We start from the raw sequence: 19,462 nt of genomic DNA on the forward strand, positions 1-19,462 counted from the left end.
TTTTACCCATCAATACTAAGAGGAAGAGAGTACAGGGGTATCAAACAGCCCTACAAGTGTCTTGTCCACATATTGTTACTAGCCCAAGCACACCATCTGTTCAGAAAAGCAACATGCTATTGTGATCCAAATATCCAGTGCTCAACTTGACAGCAGCAGCGGGCCAGGGGCAACATCTCCATACTACCTTGTGCTCACTCCTCATCTGCCATCTCTTCTCTTCCAGGTATTGCAGAATCTTGGCAAAGACCAGTATCCACAACAGTCTCTTGAGCAAATTGGTACCCGAATTGCCAAAGTTTTGGAAAAGGTAAGTCAACCACAGACAAAAATGGAAACAGTTGTCCGCTTTCTGACTTCTTTTCTAGATTATTTGTCCCCAAGTGGGTCTCACCTCTTCTGTTTATTACAAACACTTGACTAAAAGCACAATGTGAAATAATTGCATTCAGGATGTTTCAATCACATTTTCATTGCCTTGCCCATCACTGGTTTTATTCTTTTCTATATCTTCTCTAACCTCCTAACGTTAGACTTAACCAGCCAGTTTTCTCTTCTTTGTTCTAGGCAAGAGAGCTAAAATTGGTATCGTTGTGAATCATAGGACCTAGGTGTATAAAATAAGTTAGGTATTGCGCTGATGAAGAAATTTGGTATTATGATAGTTTGATGTCAAATACCCCTTGAAATATCTTTTCTTTCAAAATCATGAAACAAATACAGAACTACATTTTCATACAGCCTAGGAAAATATAAATTAAAACATCTTTGTGTACTTCTCTATGTCTGTGATATTTGTATAAAGGGGTTTTCAAATTTTAACTTAATTACTTTGGGCTAAAACTCTTTGTTTTTGTAATAATACTGTAGAAGTTATGTACACAAAGTGATTAAAGAACTGTCTCCCATTCTAGTATGACTAGGACAGAGGGAGCTAAAAACTTCCTTTCTCTTTCGGGTATCACACGTGGAAAATTTTCATTCATAATAAAACTAGGGCATGGATGTGATCTTCAGACTCACAAAAAAGAAAGAAAAGTGATGTGGTTAAGATCAGCACTGAAGCCATATAGATGGAGTGTAGCAGAGTACAGACTGAGGTAGCAATTTCAGAATATGTCAGAAGTCCATTACTTGAAAAGAACTTTCTACATTGTAGTTCCTCTAGGGAAATCTTGAATAATAAAAACAGCAACCCAACACTGCAACAAACATATAAGAAATTGTATAAGAGAGCAGCAAAATTTACCAAAGAACATTTAACAGAAAAATACTGTGGTGAGAAAAATCACAATTCAGTCTAGAGACTTTCCATGAATTAAAAAAATCATAGGCTGGAGAGATGGCTTAGCAGTTAAGGCACTTGCCTACAAAGCCAAAGGACCCAGGTTCAATTCCCCAGGACCCACATAAGCCAGATGTACAAGGTAGCACATGCATCTGGAGTTTGTTTGCAATGGCTAGAGGCTCTGGTGTGCCCAGTCTCTCTTTCTGTCGTCTGTCTCTCTCTCAAATAAATAAATAAGTAAAATATTTTTTTAAAAAAATCATATTAAACAATTGCCATTCTTAGCTAATATCACAAAGTAAAATACTAACAAGGGATATAAAACAGAAAATAAAAAATAGAGTCCAAGTATACATATCCTGCCCAGAATGTATAGAAAAATAAAAGAAATAATTACAGAAATGACAAATTGGAAGAAGCAACAAGGAAAGCATAGCAGACACAGAAAAGGACAGAGGAGGAATAAGGAAACATATTAAGGAATTATACAGATTTGGGGCTGGGTAATGCCATAGCAGTTAAAGGTGCTTGTTTGCAAACCTGCTGTGGTGATTTAAATAGATGGCCCCAATATATTCAGTTCTTTATTGTTTGTAGTTTGCATCTGCTGGCTACCTGGTTGGAGGCAATGTCACTGGGTGATCTTAAGGTGTGGTGGTGGGTTTCAGATTTCAATCTAAAGATATGCAAAGTGTGCCTAGCTGGAGTTTCTGAAGTGTGCTGTGTGGCTTTTGACCTTTAGGCTTGTACTTCTCTCTCTGTTTGGGCCTGTGAAGGCAGGCCAGCTTCTTCTGCCATTATGGAACTTCCCCTGGATTTGTAAGCTTCAATAAATCCCTTCCTCCATAACTGTGCCTGGTCTGGAAGTTCATCTCAGCGAACCTGAATCGGTCTGCCACACCTGCCAATGCAAGTTCAGTCCTCCTCAGCTCCTACATAAAGCTGGACACAAAGTGGTGTATGTATTGTAGTCTTAATGTGAAAGACACTGTCAGGAGAATCCAGACACATGGGAGACTTTGTCTCAGAAGGTGCAAGGAGAGGAGAAGCACCCTAAGGTTGTTCTCTGACTTCCACACTCATGTTGTGGTATGCACACACACAAATAATAAAATTTACAAAAAAAAAAAAAAAAAGCATTAAGGAAAATAGGGTAGAAAACATATATTTTAAGCTAGAATTTAATAAGACTAAAACTTAGCAAGTATTATTACAGTTCTATAAAGTGATTATTATAGTTTCATTTTGCAAATCTGTGTTTTGGGTTCCCTCTAAGTTTTTATACATTTACTTAAAAGGACATTCTTTTTATCAGAGAAATATGGTCCAAAACAGCCAGCAGCAGTACTTACTCAAGCAAATCATTTGACTTCTGAGAAGAAAGAGTCCTTGACAGTTCACTACAGTCTCCAAAAGTCCATTCCATTTTGGAGGAACTGTATCTAACAGGTTATACTTTTTTTCTGAGTTATTGGTCTCATAAGAAGTAGGTCCCGACTAACGGTTAAGATGGCGGTGTAGGTACCACGCCAAAGCAGCCTAGGGGGGAAAAAGACCAAAAAAACTCAGCAAAATACACACTTTTACAAAAAAGTGAGGTGTATAGGAAATTGAAGCGGCAGCGGAGAAGTAGAAGAGTTCCAGAGCATCCAGAGCCTGCGCAGGCAGGAAAAGCGGCTCCGGCAGCTTGGCCAACCACCGCGGCAGCGGCGCACCAGAAAGCCGCCAGGCTCGGCTCCAGCCGCAGGAAAAGCCAGGTGCGGGAGCTTTCCTTCACACCGGCGCTCTCCGCAACTTGGGAAACGTGAGGGGAGAGCGGCAGCGAGCAACGGAGGAGCAGACTGCGAGGTAAAAGAACGCTTGGAGCAGCAAGAGAACCAGAGGAGCTGCGACTCCCTCCCCTTCCCCACCGCCTGAGCCCAGCTCCGGCGAACAGAGCAGTGGCCCGAGACCCATCTACGCCAACTTGGGCTGACAGCGGGACCCAAGCAGGAGCAGAGTTCGGCAGCAGCAGCAGCAGCTCCAGCACCGGTAACAGCGGCCCCAGCAGCAGCAGACCCAGGAGTGGCAGCAATGGCAGACTCGGCAGCAGCAGCTTCAGGGGGAGCAGTGGCAGTGAACACAGCAGCAGCAGCTTTAGCAGCAGTGGTGGCTCCAGCAGTGGCAGCTACAGCAGCAGCAGAGGCAGCAGCAGCAGTGGGTCCAGCAGCAACACCTTCAGTAGCAGTGGCTACAGACCCAGCAGGGGCAGCTTGAGCAGCAGCAGTTCCAGCAGCAGGGGTGCTGATCTGAAGGGCCACACTTGCCAGGCTCGGTTTGCCCCACAGGAAAAGCAAGTGCCCAGCTCCAGAAATCAGAACAGCAGCCCGACGACTCAAGCAGCAACTTGACTGAGACCAAAATCATCCAAGGTAACTGGGATTGCACCAGGGAAGGGTCTCACTTGGTCGCAAGCTGACTCAACAGACCAGAAATCTTAACCTCTTTGTTGATAGAGGATCTGGTCGTTATAAGAACTACTCTTGCATACATACTCGGGGCTGTTTTTGATTGAATGTGTACAGTGTTTAGTTAAATTTTAGAATCTACCTGTATTTTATTCCACTCAGCCTGCTTGAATACTCCTATAGCAGGGAAACTCAACCCCTAAGAACATCTTTGTAGATACTCTGAGAGTCTTAAGAGCCACACCTAACACCTTAAGGTCCTACCCTGAAAATATATTACGTCAAATCGATTGATACAGCTAAGAATACACAGCTAGCTAGAAAATCCAAGCATTAACTTAATCCAAGATGCAAAAATTTATACATTATAACACAAGAAACGATAAAAAGCAAGACAATATAAATCCACCTAAAAGAATTAATGCATCAGAAATGTCCTCCAGTGAGAAAGAGTTAGAGGAAATGCCTGAGAAAGAGTTCAAAAGAATGGTTATAAATATGTTCAAAGAGGTCAAAGAACACATCAAAACAATCAAAGAGGAAATCAAAGAGGAAATCAAAGGAATCGAAGAAGATGCAGGACACCAATTTAATGAAATAAAGAAGGCAATACAAGATATAAATAAGGAAAGAGAAATAATAAAGAAAAACCAGTCAGAATTACTAACAATGAAGAACACAGTTAATGAAATAAAAAACTCTGTAGAAAATCTCACCAGTAGGATGGATGAGGGAGAGGACAGAATATCTAAGATAGAAGACCAGGTGGCAGAACTAATGCAGTCCAACAAAGAGAAAGACAAACTTATAGAAAAGTATGAGTGGGAATTTCAAGATATTTGGGACACTATGAAAAGATCCAATATAAGAATTCAGAGCATAGTAAAGGGGAAGAACTCCACTCCAAAGACATAGTAGACGTCTTCAACAAAATCATTGAAGAAAATTTCCCACAAATTGGGAAAGAGGTGCCAATGCAGATACAGGAAGCCTTTAGAACCCCAGCCAGACAAAACTTGGAACGAACCTCTCCTCGCCATATTATAATCAAACTTCCAAACACACACACCAAAGAAAAAATATTGAAAGCAGTTAGAGAGAAAAATCGGGTTACCTACAAAAGCAAGGCCATCAGGATTACAGCAGATTATTCAACACAAACTTTTAAAGCCAGAAGGGCTTGGAGTGATATATTCCAAGTTCTGAAAGATAACAACTGTCAACCATGGTTACTTTATCCTGCAAAGTTATCCATTCAAATAGATGGAGAAATAAAGACATTCCATGACAAAAGCAGGTTAAAGGAGTATTTGAAGACAAAACCAGCTCTATAGAAAATACTTGATAGAATCCTCCATGCTGAACAAAAGGAAAAGCACACATATAAGGAACCTAGAAAAAACAAGCAATACTCAAATACTAGTTAACAGAAGAGAGCGCAGGTAGAACCAGAAACACACACACACACACACAAAAAATGGCAAACATAAATACACACCTTTCAATAATATCTCTTAATATCAACAGCCTCAATGCCCCAACAAAAAGACATAGATTTGCAGACTGGGTTAAAAAGCAGGATCCTACAATTTGTTGTCTCCAAGAAACTCACCTTTCTACAAAGGATAGACATTATCTTAGGGTGAAAGGTTGGAAGACGGTGTTTCAAGCAAATGGGCCTAGAAAACAAGCAGGGGTTGCTATCCTAATATCAGACAGGGTAAACTTTAGTCCGACGTTAGTCAAGAAAGATAAGGAAGGTCACTTTATATTGATTAAGGGCACACTCCAACGGGAGGACATTACAATCCTAAACATATATGCACCTAACATGTGGGCTCCCAAACTCGTCAAACAAACACTATTAGAACTAAGGTCACAGATAACACCAAACACAGTGGTGGTGGGTGACTTTAACACCCCACTCTCATCAATTGACAGGTCATCCCGGGAAAGAATAAACAGAGAGGCATCTGGACTAAATGAGGTCATAGAAGGAATGGACTTAACAGATATATACAGGACATTTCATCCAAAGGCTGCAGAATATACATTCTTTTCAGCAGCACATGGAACATTCTCTAAAATAGACCATATATTAGGACACAAAGCAAATCTTAACAAATTCAGGAAAATTGAAATAATTCCTTGCATTCTATCTGACCACAATGGAATTAAACTACAAATCAGTAGCAAGAAAGGCTATAGAGCATACACAAAATCATGGAAACTAAACAATACACTACTAAATGATGAATGGGTCAATGAAGAAATCAAAAAGGAAATTAAAAAATTTATAGAGTCAAATGATAATGAGAACACAACATACCAAAATCTCTGGGACACAATGAAGGCACTTCTAAGAGGTAAATTGATAGCCTTGAGTGCCTATATTAAGAAATTAGAAAGGTCGCAAGTAAACGACCTAATGCTTCACCTTAAAGCCTTGGAAAAAGAAGAACAAGGCAAACCAAAAATCAGTAGACGGGAAGAAATAATAAAGATTAGGGCAGAAATTAATTAAATAGAAACTAAAAGAACAATCCAAAGAATTAATGAAACAAAGAGTTGGTTCTTTGGAAGGATAAAGAAGATTGATAAACCCTTAGCAAATCTGACCAAAAGAAAGAGAGAAGAGACACAAATTAATAAAATCAGAGATGAACAAGGTAACATCACAACAGATTCCAGAGAAATTCAAAAAATTATAGGGACATACTATAAAAGCATATACTCCACAAAGTATGAAAATCTGAAAGAAATGGATGATTTCCTTGATCTATATGACCTACCTAAATTAAATCAAAATGAGATTAATCACTTAAATAGACCTATAACAAACATGGAGATCCGAGCAGTTATCAATAATCTCCCAACTAAAAAAAGCCCAGGCCCGGATGGATTCACTGCTGAATTTTACCAGACTTTTAAGGAAGAGCTAACACCATTGCTTCTTAAGCTTTTCCAGGAAATAGAAAAAGAAGGAATCCTACCAAACTCATGCTCAACCATGTTTATTGCTGCTCAATTTATAATAGCTGGGAAATGGAACCAGCCTAGATGTCCCTCAACAGATGAGTGGATAATGAAGATGTGGTACATTTATACAATGGAGTTCTACTCAGCGGTAAAGAAAAATGAAGTTATGAAATTTGCAGAAAAATGGATGGACCTGGAAAGTATTATACTAAGTCAGGTAACCCAGGCCCAGAAAGCCAAGCGCCACATGTTCTCTCTCATATGGGGATCCTAGCTACAGATGACTGGGCTTCTGTGTGAGAATGAAAATACTTAGTAGCAGAGGCCAGTAAGTTGAAAAGGAGACATAAAGGGTGGAGAAAGGAAGGGAGGAGGATACTTAATAGGTTGATATTGAATATATGTAATTACAATGATTGTAATGGGGAAGTAATATGATTGAGAATGGAATTTCAAACGGGAAAGTGTGGGGGTGGGGAGGGAGGGAATTACCATGGGATATATTTTATAATCATGGAAAATGTTAATAAAAATTTAAAAAAAAAACCAAAATAAATAAAGGTTTTGAGCACACAAAATAAATAAATAAATAAATAAATAAAAAATAAAGTACCTTGGAATAAACCTAACCAAGGAAGTAAAGAATCTCTACAATGATAACTTTAAAACACTCAAGCGAGAAATTGCAGAAGACACTAGAAAGTGGAGAAACATCCCTTGTTCCTGGATTGGAAGAGTCAATATTGTGAAAATGGCAATCTTACCTAAAGCAATCTACACATTTAATGCAATCCCTATCAAAATTCCAAAGGCTTTCTTCATGGAAATAAAAAAACAATCCAAAAAATCATTTGGAATCCAAAAAACCTCGAATATCTAAAATAATACTGAGCAACAAAAAAGAGGCTGGTGGTATCACCATACCTGATTTTAACCTATACTACAGAGCCATAGTAATAAAAACAGCATGGTCCTGGCACAAAAACAGACATGTATATCAGTGGAACAGAATAGAGGACCCAGATGTAAGCCCAAGTAGCTATAGCCACCTGATATTCGATAAAAATGCCAAAAATACTCACTGGAGAAGAGACAGCCTCTTCAGCAAATGGTGTTTTGAAAACTGGATATATATCTGCAGAAGGATGAAAATAGATTCTTCTCTTTCGCCATGCACAAGAATTAAGTCTAAATGGATTAAAGACCTTAACATCAGACCTGAAACTCTGAAACTGCTAGAGGAAAAAGTAGGGGAAACCCTTCAGCATATCAGTCTTGGCAAAGACTTTATGAATACAATCCCAATTGCTCAGGCAATAAAACCACAGATTAATCACTGGGACCTCATGAAATTACAAAGATTTTGCACTGCAAAGGACACAGTGAAAAAAGCAAAGAGGCAACCTACAGAATGGGAAAAAATCTTCACCAGCTATATATCTGATAGAGGATTAATATCTAGGCTATACAAAGAACTCAAAAAGTTAAATAATAAGGAATTAAACGAGCCAATCAAAAAATGGATTATGGGGCTGGAGAGATGGCTTAGCGGTTAAGCGCTTGCCTGTGAAGCCTAAGGACCCCGGTTCAAGGCTCGGTTCCCCAGGTCCCACGTTAGCCAGATGCACAAGGGGGCGCACGCGTCTGGAGTTCGTTTGCGGAGGCTGGAAGCCCTGGCACGCCCATTCTCTCTCTCTCTCCCTCTACCTGTCTTTCTCTCTGTGTCTGTCGCTCTCAAATAAATAAATAAAAAATGAACAAAAAAATTTAAAAAAAAATGGCTTATGGAGCTAAACAGTGAGTTCTCAAAGGAAGAAATACGAATGGATATAAGCATCTAAAAAAATGTTCTATGTCACTAGTCATCAGGGAAATGCAGATTAAAACTACATTGAGATTCCATTTCACTCCTGTCAGATTGGCCACCATCATGAAAACAAATGATCATAAATGTTGGCGGGGATGTGGAAAAAAAGGAACCCTTCTGCACTGCTGGTGGGAATGCAATCTGGTCCAGCCATTGTGGAAAACAGTGGAGGTTCCTAAAACAGCTACAGATTGATCTACCATATGACCCAGCTATAGCACTCCTAGGCATATATCCAAAGAACTCATCTCATTTCCTTAGAAGTACGTGCTCAACCATGTTTATTGCTGCTCAATTTATAATAGCTGGGAAATGGAACCAGCCTAGATGTCCCTCAACAGATGAGAGGATAATGAAGATGTGGCACATTTATACAATGGAGTTCTACTCAGCGGTAAAGAAAAATGAAGTTATAAAATTTGCAGAAAAATGGATGAACCTGGAAATTATTATACTAAGTGAGGTAACCCAGGCCCAGAAAGCCAAGCGCCACATGTTCTCTCTCATATGTGGATCGCAGCTACAAATGACTGGGCTTCTGCGTGAGAATGAAAATACTTAGTAGCAGAGGCCAGTAAGTTAAAAAGGAGACATAAAGGGAAGAGAAAGGAAGGTAGGAGGATACTTAATAGGTTGATATTGTATATATGTAATTACAATGATTGTAATGGGGAGGTAATATGATGGAGAATGGAATTTCAAATGGGAAAGTGTGGGGGTGGGGAGGGAGGGAATTACCATGGGATATATTTTATAATCATGGAAAATGTTAATAAAAATTAAAAAAAAAATCTTGTATCAAACAGCATAAACAAAAATGAAAGGCAAGAGAAAATCTGGGAACAATAGCTTCAACTGATATTAGTGACAAAGGGCTTCTAACAAACTTGTCAGGAGCTTTTAAAAAAAGAAAAAGTCAATTTTTTAGAAGGATAAGCTAAACAGCAGAAGAGTGGGTTAACGCTGGAGCAGAGGAAATGATGAAAAACATTTGAATTGAATCATAAAGAAGAAAGCAGTGCGGAAGAAGGAAACAATGTTGTAATACAGGAGTTGTGATTTCAGCAGAAACCTACAGATGTGGGAGGTCCTGCAGACTAGAGAAATAATACTGATCACTAGAAGGGCCATGTTCCCAGTGGAACGATGGTAGAGAATGGAGTCTAGTGATCTTCACAGGACACTCAGTTAGTTGCTAAGGCTGCAAAACTCAGTTAACCAGGGACCAAAGTAGAAAGCTTTGAAAAACAGGTTTTTTTGTTGTTGTGTTTTTTTTTTGTTTTTTTTTTTTTTTTTTGCCAATCTTGTCATACTGTGGAGATAAGAATTAGAGTTCTGACCCACCACTGTTAATGGGGGTTTCCTTTGGAAGGGACAGAATGGGCAGGAGACTCTCCACTAGGCCCATCAGTGTAAACTCACTTGGTGACTGGACTAATGTGGTCAACTCTCCTTGCCTCAGTGATGAAGGATGAATGCTCCCCTGAAGAAGGTAACCACATCTAGAGTCTCTGTGCATTGTCAAACCCTCAATAGAATTATATGAGACATCCAAAAGTGAGGACTAACACCAGAGTAAAAAGAAGAGGGTAAAAATAAAAATGTAGGTGATGCAGACATTGTATTTAGCACAGGGACTATAAAATAACAGTAGTTAATTTGCCAGCAATAATAGATAAAAAGGGGAGAAGAGATAAAAAGATAATTTCTTCAAAGAATTAGAACTTAAGGAGAAGAAAAATCACCATATGGACATGCAATGACCTCACATTTGATAGGGTGGCTATATAAAATAATAAGATAAAATAACAAATATTGGTGAGGATGTAGAGAAATTTGAGGCACTCTATACTGTTGGTGAGCATAAAAAAAATTTATAGTTGCTATGCAAAAAAGTATAAGTCCCTTTAAAAATAAAATCATGATCTAGCATATCTAGCACAGGGTATATATGCAAAGTAAGTGAAAGCAGTCTCTTGAAGAAATACTTGTACACTCAGATTCATAGCAATACCAGCTACCAGTCAATCCAGATGTCATTCACAAACAAAATGGATAAACAAAACATTGTCTATACATGTAATGTACTCAGCTCATCCTTAAAAAAGACAGACATCTGTCACATGTTACGGCACAGGTCAAACTTGAGGAATTGGACTAAATAAAATAAGCCAGTTCCACAACTCAGAGTATCATGGCTGGCAAGAAGTGGCTGGAGTACTGAGTAATATCTTGATCACATCTTCTAAGGCTCGGTCTGATGCGGAAGAGGTGGCGAAAAGAATGTAAGAGCCAAAGGACGGGTAGGACTCCTTACAAAGTGCTCCCTCCAGACATAAAATGGCCTGGATATCCATGACCTCACAGTGCTTGTCACTACCTACACAAAACCATCATGAGAGGAGGAAAAGATCATGACATCAAAATAAAAGAGAGACTGATTGAGATGGGGAGGGGATATGATGGAGAATGAAATTACAAAGGGGAAAGTTGGGGGGGGAGGTTATTACCATGGGATATTTTTTATAAGCATGGAAGATGTTAATAAAAATTGAGAAAAAATAAATAAGTGAAATAAGCCTTAGCTGGGTATTTTGCTAGATCAATCTTCAGCTGTTTTAGGAACCTCCACACTGATTTCCACAATGGCTAGACCAGATTGCATTCCCACCAACAGTATAGAAGGGTTTCTCTTTTTCCACAACCCCATCAGCATTTATGATCATTTGTTTTCATGATGGTAGCCAATCTGACAGGAGTGAGATGGAATCTCAATGTAGTTTTAATCTGCATTTCCTTGATGACTAGGGACATAGAACATTTTTTTAGTTGCTTATATGTCATCTGTATTTCTTCCTTTGAGAACTCACTGTTTAGCTCTAAAGCCCATTTTTAATTGGCTTGTTTGATTTCTTATTATTTAACTTTTTGAGTTCTTTGTATATCCTCGATATTAATCCTCTATCAGATACATAGCTGGCGAAGATTTTTCCCATTCTGTAGGTTGCCTCTTTGATTTATTCACAGTGTGCTTTGCAGTGCAAAATCCTTGTAATTTCATGAGGTCCCAGTGGTTAATCTGTGGTTCCATTGCCTGAGCAATTGGGGTTGTATTCAGAAAGTCTTTGCCAAAACCAATATGTTGAAGGGTTTCCCCTACTTTTTCCTCTAGAAGTTTTAGAGTTTCTGATCTGATGTTAAAGTCTTCAATCCATTTGGACTTAATTCTTGTACATGGAGAGAGAGAAGGATCTATTTTTATCCTTCTACAGATATATATCCAGTTTTCCCAACACCATTTGTGAAGAGGCTGTCTTTTCTCCAATGAGTATTTTTGGCATTTTTATCAAATATTAGGTGGCTATAGCTACCTGGACTTACATCTTGGGTCCTTTATTCTGTTCCATTGATCTACATGTCTGCTTTTGTGCCAGTACCATGCTATTGTTGTTACTATGGCTCTGTAGTATACGTTAAAATCAGGTATGGTGATACCGCCAGCCTTATTTTTGTTGCTCAGTATTATTTTAGATATTCGAGGTGTTTTGGATTCCAAATGAATTTTTGGATTGTTTTTTCTATTTCCATGAAGAATGCCTTTGGAGTTTTGATGGGGATTGCATTAAATGTGTAGATTGTTTTTGGTAAGATTGCCATTTTCACAATATTGATTCTTTCAATCCAGGAACAAGGGATGTTTTTTCCACTTCCTAGTGTCTTCTGCAATTTCTTGCTTGAGTGTTTTAAAGTTTTCATTGTAGAGATTCTTTACTTCCTTGGTTAGGTTTATTCCAAGGTACTTTATTTTCGTTGATGCAACTGTGAATGGGAGTGATTCTCTGACTACTCTCACTTTGGGTAGAGAATCTTCTCTTTTCAGATGGCCGTGACCTTGGGACGACTCAGAAGGGATCATAGTGCTGGAAAAAAGTGACTAGAGTACCGAGTAACATCTCGATCACACCTTCCAAAACTCAGGGTCTAATGTGACAGAGGTGATAGAAAGAATGTAAGAGCCAGAGGAAGGATAGGACTCCTTACAACGTGCTCCCTCCAGACATAAAGATGGCCTTGATATCCATGATAGTGCCTGACACTACCTATATAAGACCATCATAGGAGGGAAAGATCACAACATCACAATAAAAGAGAGACTTATTGATGGGGAGATGTGATGGAGAATGGAATTTCAAAGAGGAAAGGGGGACAGGAGGGCATTACCATGGGATATTTTTTATAATCATGGAAAATGTTTTTAAAAATTGAGAAAAAAATAAAATAAGATTTAAAAAAAGATAACATTTGGGTGAATTTTGACAAGTGAACCCACTCATGTGGTCCCACCCCAATAAAACAACATTTCTGTCACCCTAAAAATAAATAAATAAATAAAAAAGCCTGTCCCAAAAGGCAGATACTGAATGATTCTATTTATTAGATATATGTAGAATAGTCTAACTTTTATACTCAGAAAATGCAGTGGATTTCCAGAGACTAGAGAGAAGAGCTTGCTGTTTAATAAATACAGTTCACTGATAAAACAAAGTCCTCAAGATTGGTTGTACAGCACTATGAATATTCTAAGCACTGTCAAATTGCACAGTTAGAGATGAATAAGATGGTAAATTTTATGTAATGCAATTTTTTGTTTGGTTGTTTGTTTGAGGTACAGTCTTGCTCTAAGACCAAGCTGAACTGGAACTCACTGTGTAATCTCAGGCTGGCCTCAAATTTACAATTCTATTTTAGCCTCCTGAGTGCTGCAATTAAAGGTGTGCTACTATATCCAACTATTCATTTTTGTTGTTGCTGTTGTTAAGTCAGATTCATCAGCAGTATATATAACTAGTAAAAACAGGAGAAGAATACTATAAGAAACTATCCAAATTGAAGCATGACAATAAAGTGGTTTTTTTTCTTCTTTTTTATATTTTTTTTTATTAGATATAGACATATTAGTATGTAAACAGCACATGTTGTTACCATGCTTACCCTTCTCCCTGCCCCTTTTCTGAAGAGGCCTTCCTTGTTGGGGATACAAATCAACTCCATGGGGATTGTGGGTCATTATGGGAGGGAGGAAATGTTTCTGTGCAAAATGTCCCAACTTGGCTCTTAACAATCTTTCCACCCCCTCTTCCACAAAATGTCCTGAGCCATGCTAGGAGCATTTGTAGTCTACTTCAGTGATGGGCACTTAGGAGCCTCTGAATCTCTGGTTTGGTAGGTGCTGAGTGTCCTCAGTGTCTATCCCCATCACCCTTGTGCTGATATCAGTTTGACTAAGAAAGCAGCACTCTTGGTCATTTCCCCATTTTCTCTGTGGTTTCAGCTGGGGCCAGGGTGGAGTGCACTGGATCGTTTATCTCCTCAGGGCCAGCTCTTGTCTGAAAAAGAGAAGCAGATTCTCCAAAGGATAATGAAGTCAGCACTGGTTAAGTAGGATAGCCATTATTAATTCAGAGAGAATTTAATGTGTATAGACCTTCTTATAGCCCAAGGTTAAGGGGAGCTTGACAATGGAAAGCAGAATCATTATCTGGATATGATTCTGACTTGTTTCCCAGTTCCAGATATGGTTTCCTTTCCACTGAGGGATCTGTTAACCAATCCAAGAGCAGTTGGTTACCTACCGTGGCTGTGTGCCACTATTGCACTTATATGAGCATCATGTTGGGTCATTTGCTTCTGAGTCTCTCAGACTTTGAGTTGCTTGGACAGATATTGGCCACTTTCCCCCAGTAGTTCATGTAGTACCATCCCGCACTAGATGGGCTAGTTGTCTGCAGACTGGCTCTCCTCTGGATTCCAACTAGGTCTCTACATAGTCTGTGCCAAGAGTGTATGGTGTCTTCAGCAGTAGGTCTTACCATTAACCTTTGGTAGGTAATCAATCTAACCCTAACCCAGATGCACAAGGGGGCACACGTGTCTGGAGTTCGTTTACAGTGGCTGGAGGCCCTGGCGTGTCCATTCTCTCTCTATCTGCATCTTTCTCTGTTTGTTGCTATCAAAATCACTCACAGACTTGTCTCCTTGGTGATTTTTGAGTGTGTGGTTGTATGTTCATTTACATAATATATTTAGACATGTTACATCCCTGTGGAGAGCAATGTGACAGTACCTGTCAAGTGAAATGAATGTGTATATCCCCTAGACATAGCATGGCTACATCTGGAAATGTATCCTATACATACCCTCACACAAATGTAAGATTACACTTATACAAAGTTATTTTTGCCACATTGTAATAGTGAAAAATTAGGGAGACCATTAATTATAACCTAACCAAGTAAATAATGATATATTCATACAAAGAAATATTATACAGCTATTAAAAAAGGCTGGAGAGATGGCTTAGCAGTTAAGTGCTTGCCTGTGAAGCCTAAGGACCCTGGTTCAAGGCTCAATTCCCCAGGACCCACGTTAGCCAGATGCACAAGGGGGCACACGTGTCTGGAGTTCGTTTACAGTGGCTGGAGGCCCTGGCGTGCCCATTCTCTATCTACATTTTTCTCTGTTTGTTGCTATCAAATAAATAAATTTTTTAAAAAAGGAAACTTGGAGAAATATTTCCAAGACATACCATTGACTTTAAAAAAATGAAAACATGCTGATCCATATAAATAAAAGATGAGAATATAATTTTTATTCAAACTTTCTTGTATAATAAGTAAAAATTATGGAAAGTTGTGTAAGAAACTAAAAGTAGTATTTATTTATATATAGCAGAGAAGAAATGGAGAGGGGCTTATCTCCAACATCACTTTGCATACATCCTATTCTGAAATAGAACAGAGACATGAATATAGTTTTACTGTGTAATACTTCAGTGGCCTTGAACACAGTGCTTAACCTCTCTAAGGTTTAGTGTTCTTGTCTATTAAAAGGCTGCAAAATTGTAGTACCAAGCTCATAGAATTGTTCTTAGCAGAGTGCTGGGACTTAGTAAATCCTCAAGTAAATGGTGGTAACTTGTGTTACTGTCCTCAGTTGTGGTAATAATTGAGCATGTTATTGAAGAGACACCAACCTTAGCTGACCATTCTTTTGTAGAACCAGACATCCTGGGTCCTTTCCAGCATGGCAGCCCTCTACTGGAGAGTGAAAGGCCAAGGAAAGAAGGCCATTGACTGCCTGCGCCAGGCACTGCACTATGCTCCACACCAGATGAAGGTGAGTGGTCCTCAGAAGTGAGAAACTTCCACACCATGGTCCTCTCTGAGATTTCAGCCAGCTTTCCTTATACTTAGCTCCTATGCTCAGCAAGCCTGGGAACTGTCCCCACTAATAAGCACCTTCCCTCTCAACAAGTTAGAGCATGAAGGAAGGTCTTAAGGTCATGCAAGACATATATTACTTAGTGCCTCTTTTGTATTTAGAGCCTCTTCATACAATGACTACCCTGGCTAAGCAGACTGACACTAGGAGTTTTCCTGTGGTTAGCAGAGTTTTCCTGGGGTTAGCTTATCTCCACAAACTGTAAGGCTTATTCTCTGTACTAGAACGCAGAGACAAAAGCACATTTCCATCATTCATATCTTATACAGTCCTCCTCTAACACACACACACACAATCCTGGGCAGAAGTTTTATCCAAAGAGCCAGCTACTATTATGACTCAAAATGTTCAATTTTATAGCACATTTTTAACTGTGTATGCTGAGTTCTGCATTAATCCAGATCCCATACTTTCTAAAGACTTCGACCTCATCTAAGGACATGCACTCAGAGCATGACCAGTTAGGATAGAGTTGAGTCCCTTTTTGTGTCTCTTTTATGTCTGTTATAGCACCCAGCACAATGTGGGAGATTGCCAACAGTTACTCAGATAACACACTGAAAGGGGAAAGCTTATGTGATACTAATGTTGCTAGTTGTTCAGGATGAAACTCTGTGCATCATACTGCTGGCCAACAGAAGAGGGCCAAACTATAAAACATTTGCTGCACAGTCCAAGCAGCTTCTATTACAACCACTTGTCTTACCATTGTACTATGAAGACTGCCACAGAAACAAGGAATGAAAAGGGTACAGAAACAGGCAGCAGCTGGATTTGGTCTGGGCAGAAGTTTGCCTGCTGTCGTAGGAGATACAGTGTGTTCTTGCGCAAAATACTCTAATAACTCTCCTGGAGCATGACTCAAATTGTGGCTTATGGGCAAGTTTTTCTGTCCATAGATTTTCTAAAGGCAATCTGCAGTAATGCAAGAGTAAATCAACTGCATCACTCAACATATTGCATACCTCATCTAGCATGTTAATTTTATTTCCTTTCTTTTTTTACTAGTTTTATTTATTTCAGAGAGAGAGAATATGGGCATACCAGGGCTGCTTGCCACTGCAAAGCAACTCCAGACCCGTGCACCACTTTGTGTATTTGGCTTTATATAGGTACTGGAGTATTGTACCCAGGCCATGAGGCCTTGCAAGCAAGCACTTTAAACCACTGAGCCATCTCCCCAGCTCGTTATTTGCTCTTCGAAGGCAAGGCATTAAGCTACTTGTAGAGTACTTGTCTAGCATGCACAAGGCCTTGGGTTTAATTCCCAGTACCAAGGGGAAAGAGTTTTTTTTTCACTGTCATTGAAAGAGGTAATTGATATGTTTTGGTGTAGACTTCAGTGTTGGGCGCCAGTCGCAGACACAAACAGCACACAGCAGACTTGCACTACAGTATCATTTACCAGGGACTATATTCCTTACAATTAGAAAAACCAAGGATGAAAGCTCAATCAATATTCCATCTCTTGTTCTCCTTCCATCTCCTAGGATGTGCCCCTCATTAGCCTGGCCAACATCTTGCATAATGCCAAGCTCTGGAATGATGCTGTCATCGTAGCCACCATGGCAGTAGAGATTGCACCACACTTTGCTGTGAACCACTTTACACTGGGCAACGTCTACGTGGCGATGGTGAGATGGGGTGTGAGCTAGTCAAACCAACTCTGCTATGGCTCCAGAGACCTATTATTGATTTCAAGACCTCTTTGAATATACCATTGACCTCCAGTTTCCCATAAGTTGTATCTCTAAAATTACCAATTCTATCAAGGGTAAATTTTATGAAAAAGGGATTTGAAAGGTTGGACTTTTTTTTTTCAATAACATGAAGTCCATCTAAGTATAACTCCATATGTTGTTCTTCATTATAAGTTTTATTTTACTATATTTTTATTTATTTGCAAGTACAGAGAGAGAACAAGAGAGAGGGAATGGGCACTCCAGGGTCTCTTGCCACTGCAAACAAATTCCAGATGCATGTGCTACTTTGTGTTTCTGGCTTTATTTGGATACTGGGAACTGAACCCAGGCTCTCAGGCTTTGCAAGCAAGCACCTTTAACCACTAAGCCATCTCTCCAGCTACCTCTTACAACTTTTGCCACTAATAATAGAGACAAATTTATATCACAGTCTCTGGAAACACCAGTGGTTTCAGAAAAACTCACTTATACTCCATGTAGACACATGCTCAAAAGCTCTCTTGTTGCTTTCTGGTTGAGCTAAGTCCCTGTCCTTGTATTCATGGTGCCCTCTGCATATTTCCCTTACCAAATTTTCATCTTGTTGTAAAAGTGGTTTTTAATGTTTTTATTTATTTATTTGCAAACAGAAAGAGAGACAGTGGCATGCCATGGACTTTAGCTGCTATAAACCAACTCCATGCGCCACTTTGTGCATTCGGCTTTATGTGGGGTACTGGGGAATCAAACCCTGGTCTCACCCAGGTGCTTAGGCTTTTCAGACAAGCACCTTAACTGCTAAGCCCATCACTCCAGCCCTAGTACTTGTGTAATTGGTGTGTGTGTGTGTGTGTGTGTGTGTGTGTGTGTGTGTGTGTGTGTGTTAAACATATGTGTGAGCAGACATGCATACCCCCCCCCCCTTGCAGAGGCCAGAAGAGGACATCAGGTGTCCTACTTTATCATTCTTACACCTTACTTTCCTTGAGACAGACTTTCTTACTGAGTCTGAAGCTTGCTGTTTTTTAGTTATACTGTTTGATCAGCAAGCCCCAGTGATCCTTGTGTCTCCATCCCCTTGGCATCGGGATAATAGGTGTGCACAGCTATGTCTAGTTTTTTATGTGGTGGTTGGGATCAAACTCAGGTTTTCATGCTTGCACAGTAAGCAGTAAGGACTCTTACCATGGAGTCATCTCCCCAGGCCTATATGAGTGTTTTAAAATACTTAATAGTGTTTAAAAGTTTTTTGTCTCTCCCTCTAGACTGTAAGCTCCTTAGGAATAAGACTCCTAATCATCTCCCTGTTCAGGCATCTTGTTGTATGACACATAGTAAAGGTGCCTATCAAATATTGTAATCCCACTACTTTCATACTTTTTACAGAGAAAGTGGTAAAGCCATCATCCAAATTTCTCATCTGGTCAAAAATAAAGATTGATTTCATAATTTATCTGTGTGTGTGTGAGAGAGAGAGAGAGAGAGAAAGAGATACCAGACCCAGGGCCACATGCTAAGCAAGTGATTTACCACCTGACTTGTCATAACTAAATGTAACATGAGGGCCAGGTTAATGCTCTAATGTGTGGCCCAAGACAATTCTCTGTCCAGTGTGGCCTAGAAAAGCCACCTGGCTCTGTTCCCTGCACTCTTACCAGCTGATTAAATGAGCAATCTGGATGCCAGCTGTTTATGTCATTCTTGACTCCAGGGGAGGAAGTAGGATCTGGCCAAGTTGGTATTATGAAATGTAAAGATTTCCTCTCTGCTTCTTAAAACTGAAGACTGTTTTTGTGCCCAGTAAATGTAAAGTCTACTGCTATGAATGGGCAGTGCTGTCTCTCCTTCAGCAAGCAGTTGGTTTGGATTCTTCTTTGAAAGTATTAGTCTGAGTAAAAGACTATTGCCTTTAGTATAG

General features: G+C 39.5%; 1 protein-coding gene across 4 annotated transcripts in view; it reads left to right on the forward strand.

Annotated features, from left to right (window-relative positions):
- Positions 1-19,462, forward strand: part of Ttc17 (tetratricopeptide repeat domain 17) — a 177,270-nt gene that overhangs the window by 148,170 nt on the left and 9,638 nt on the right. For all 4 annotated transcript variants that reach the window (XM_045159315.1, XM_004663335.2, XM_004663336.2 and 1 more), the window contains 3 exons: positions 227-310; positions 15,638-15,757; positions 17,353-17,496. In XM_045159315.1, coding sequence (XP_045015250.1) covers positions 227-310; positions 15,638-15,757; positions 17,353-17,496 — 348 coding nt within the window. The remainder of the gene's footprint in view (positions 1-226; positions 311-15,637; positions 15,758-17,352; positions 17,497-19,462) is intronic.

The sequence above is a fragment of the Jaculus jaculus genome, chromosome 9 (genome assembly GCF_020740685.1).
Source record: "Jaculus jaculus isolate mJacJac1 chromosome 9, mJacJac1.mat.Y.cur, whole genome shotgun sequence".
Lineage (NCBI taxonomy): Eukaryota > Metazoa > Chordata > Mammalia > Rodentia > Dipodidae > Jaculus > Jaculus jaculus.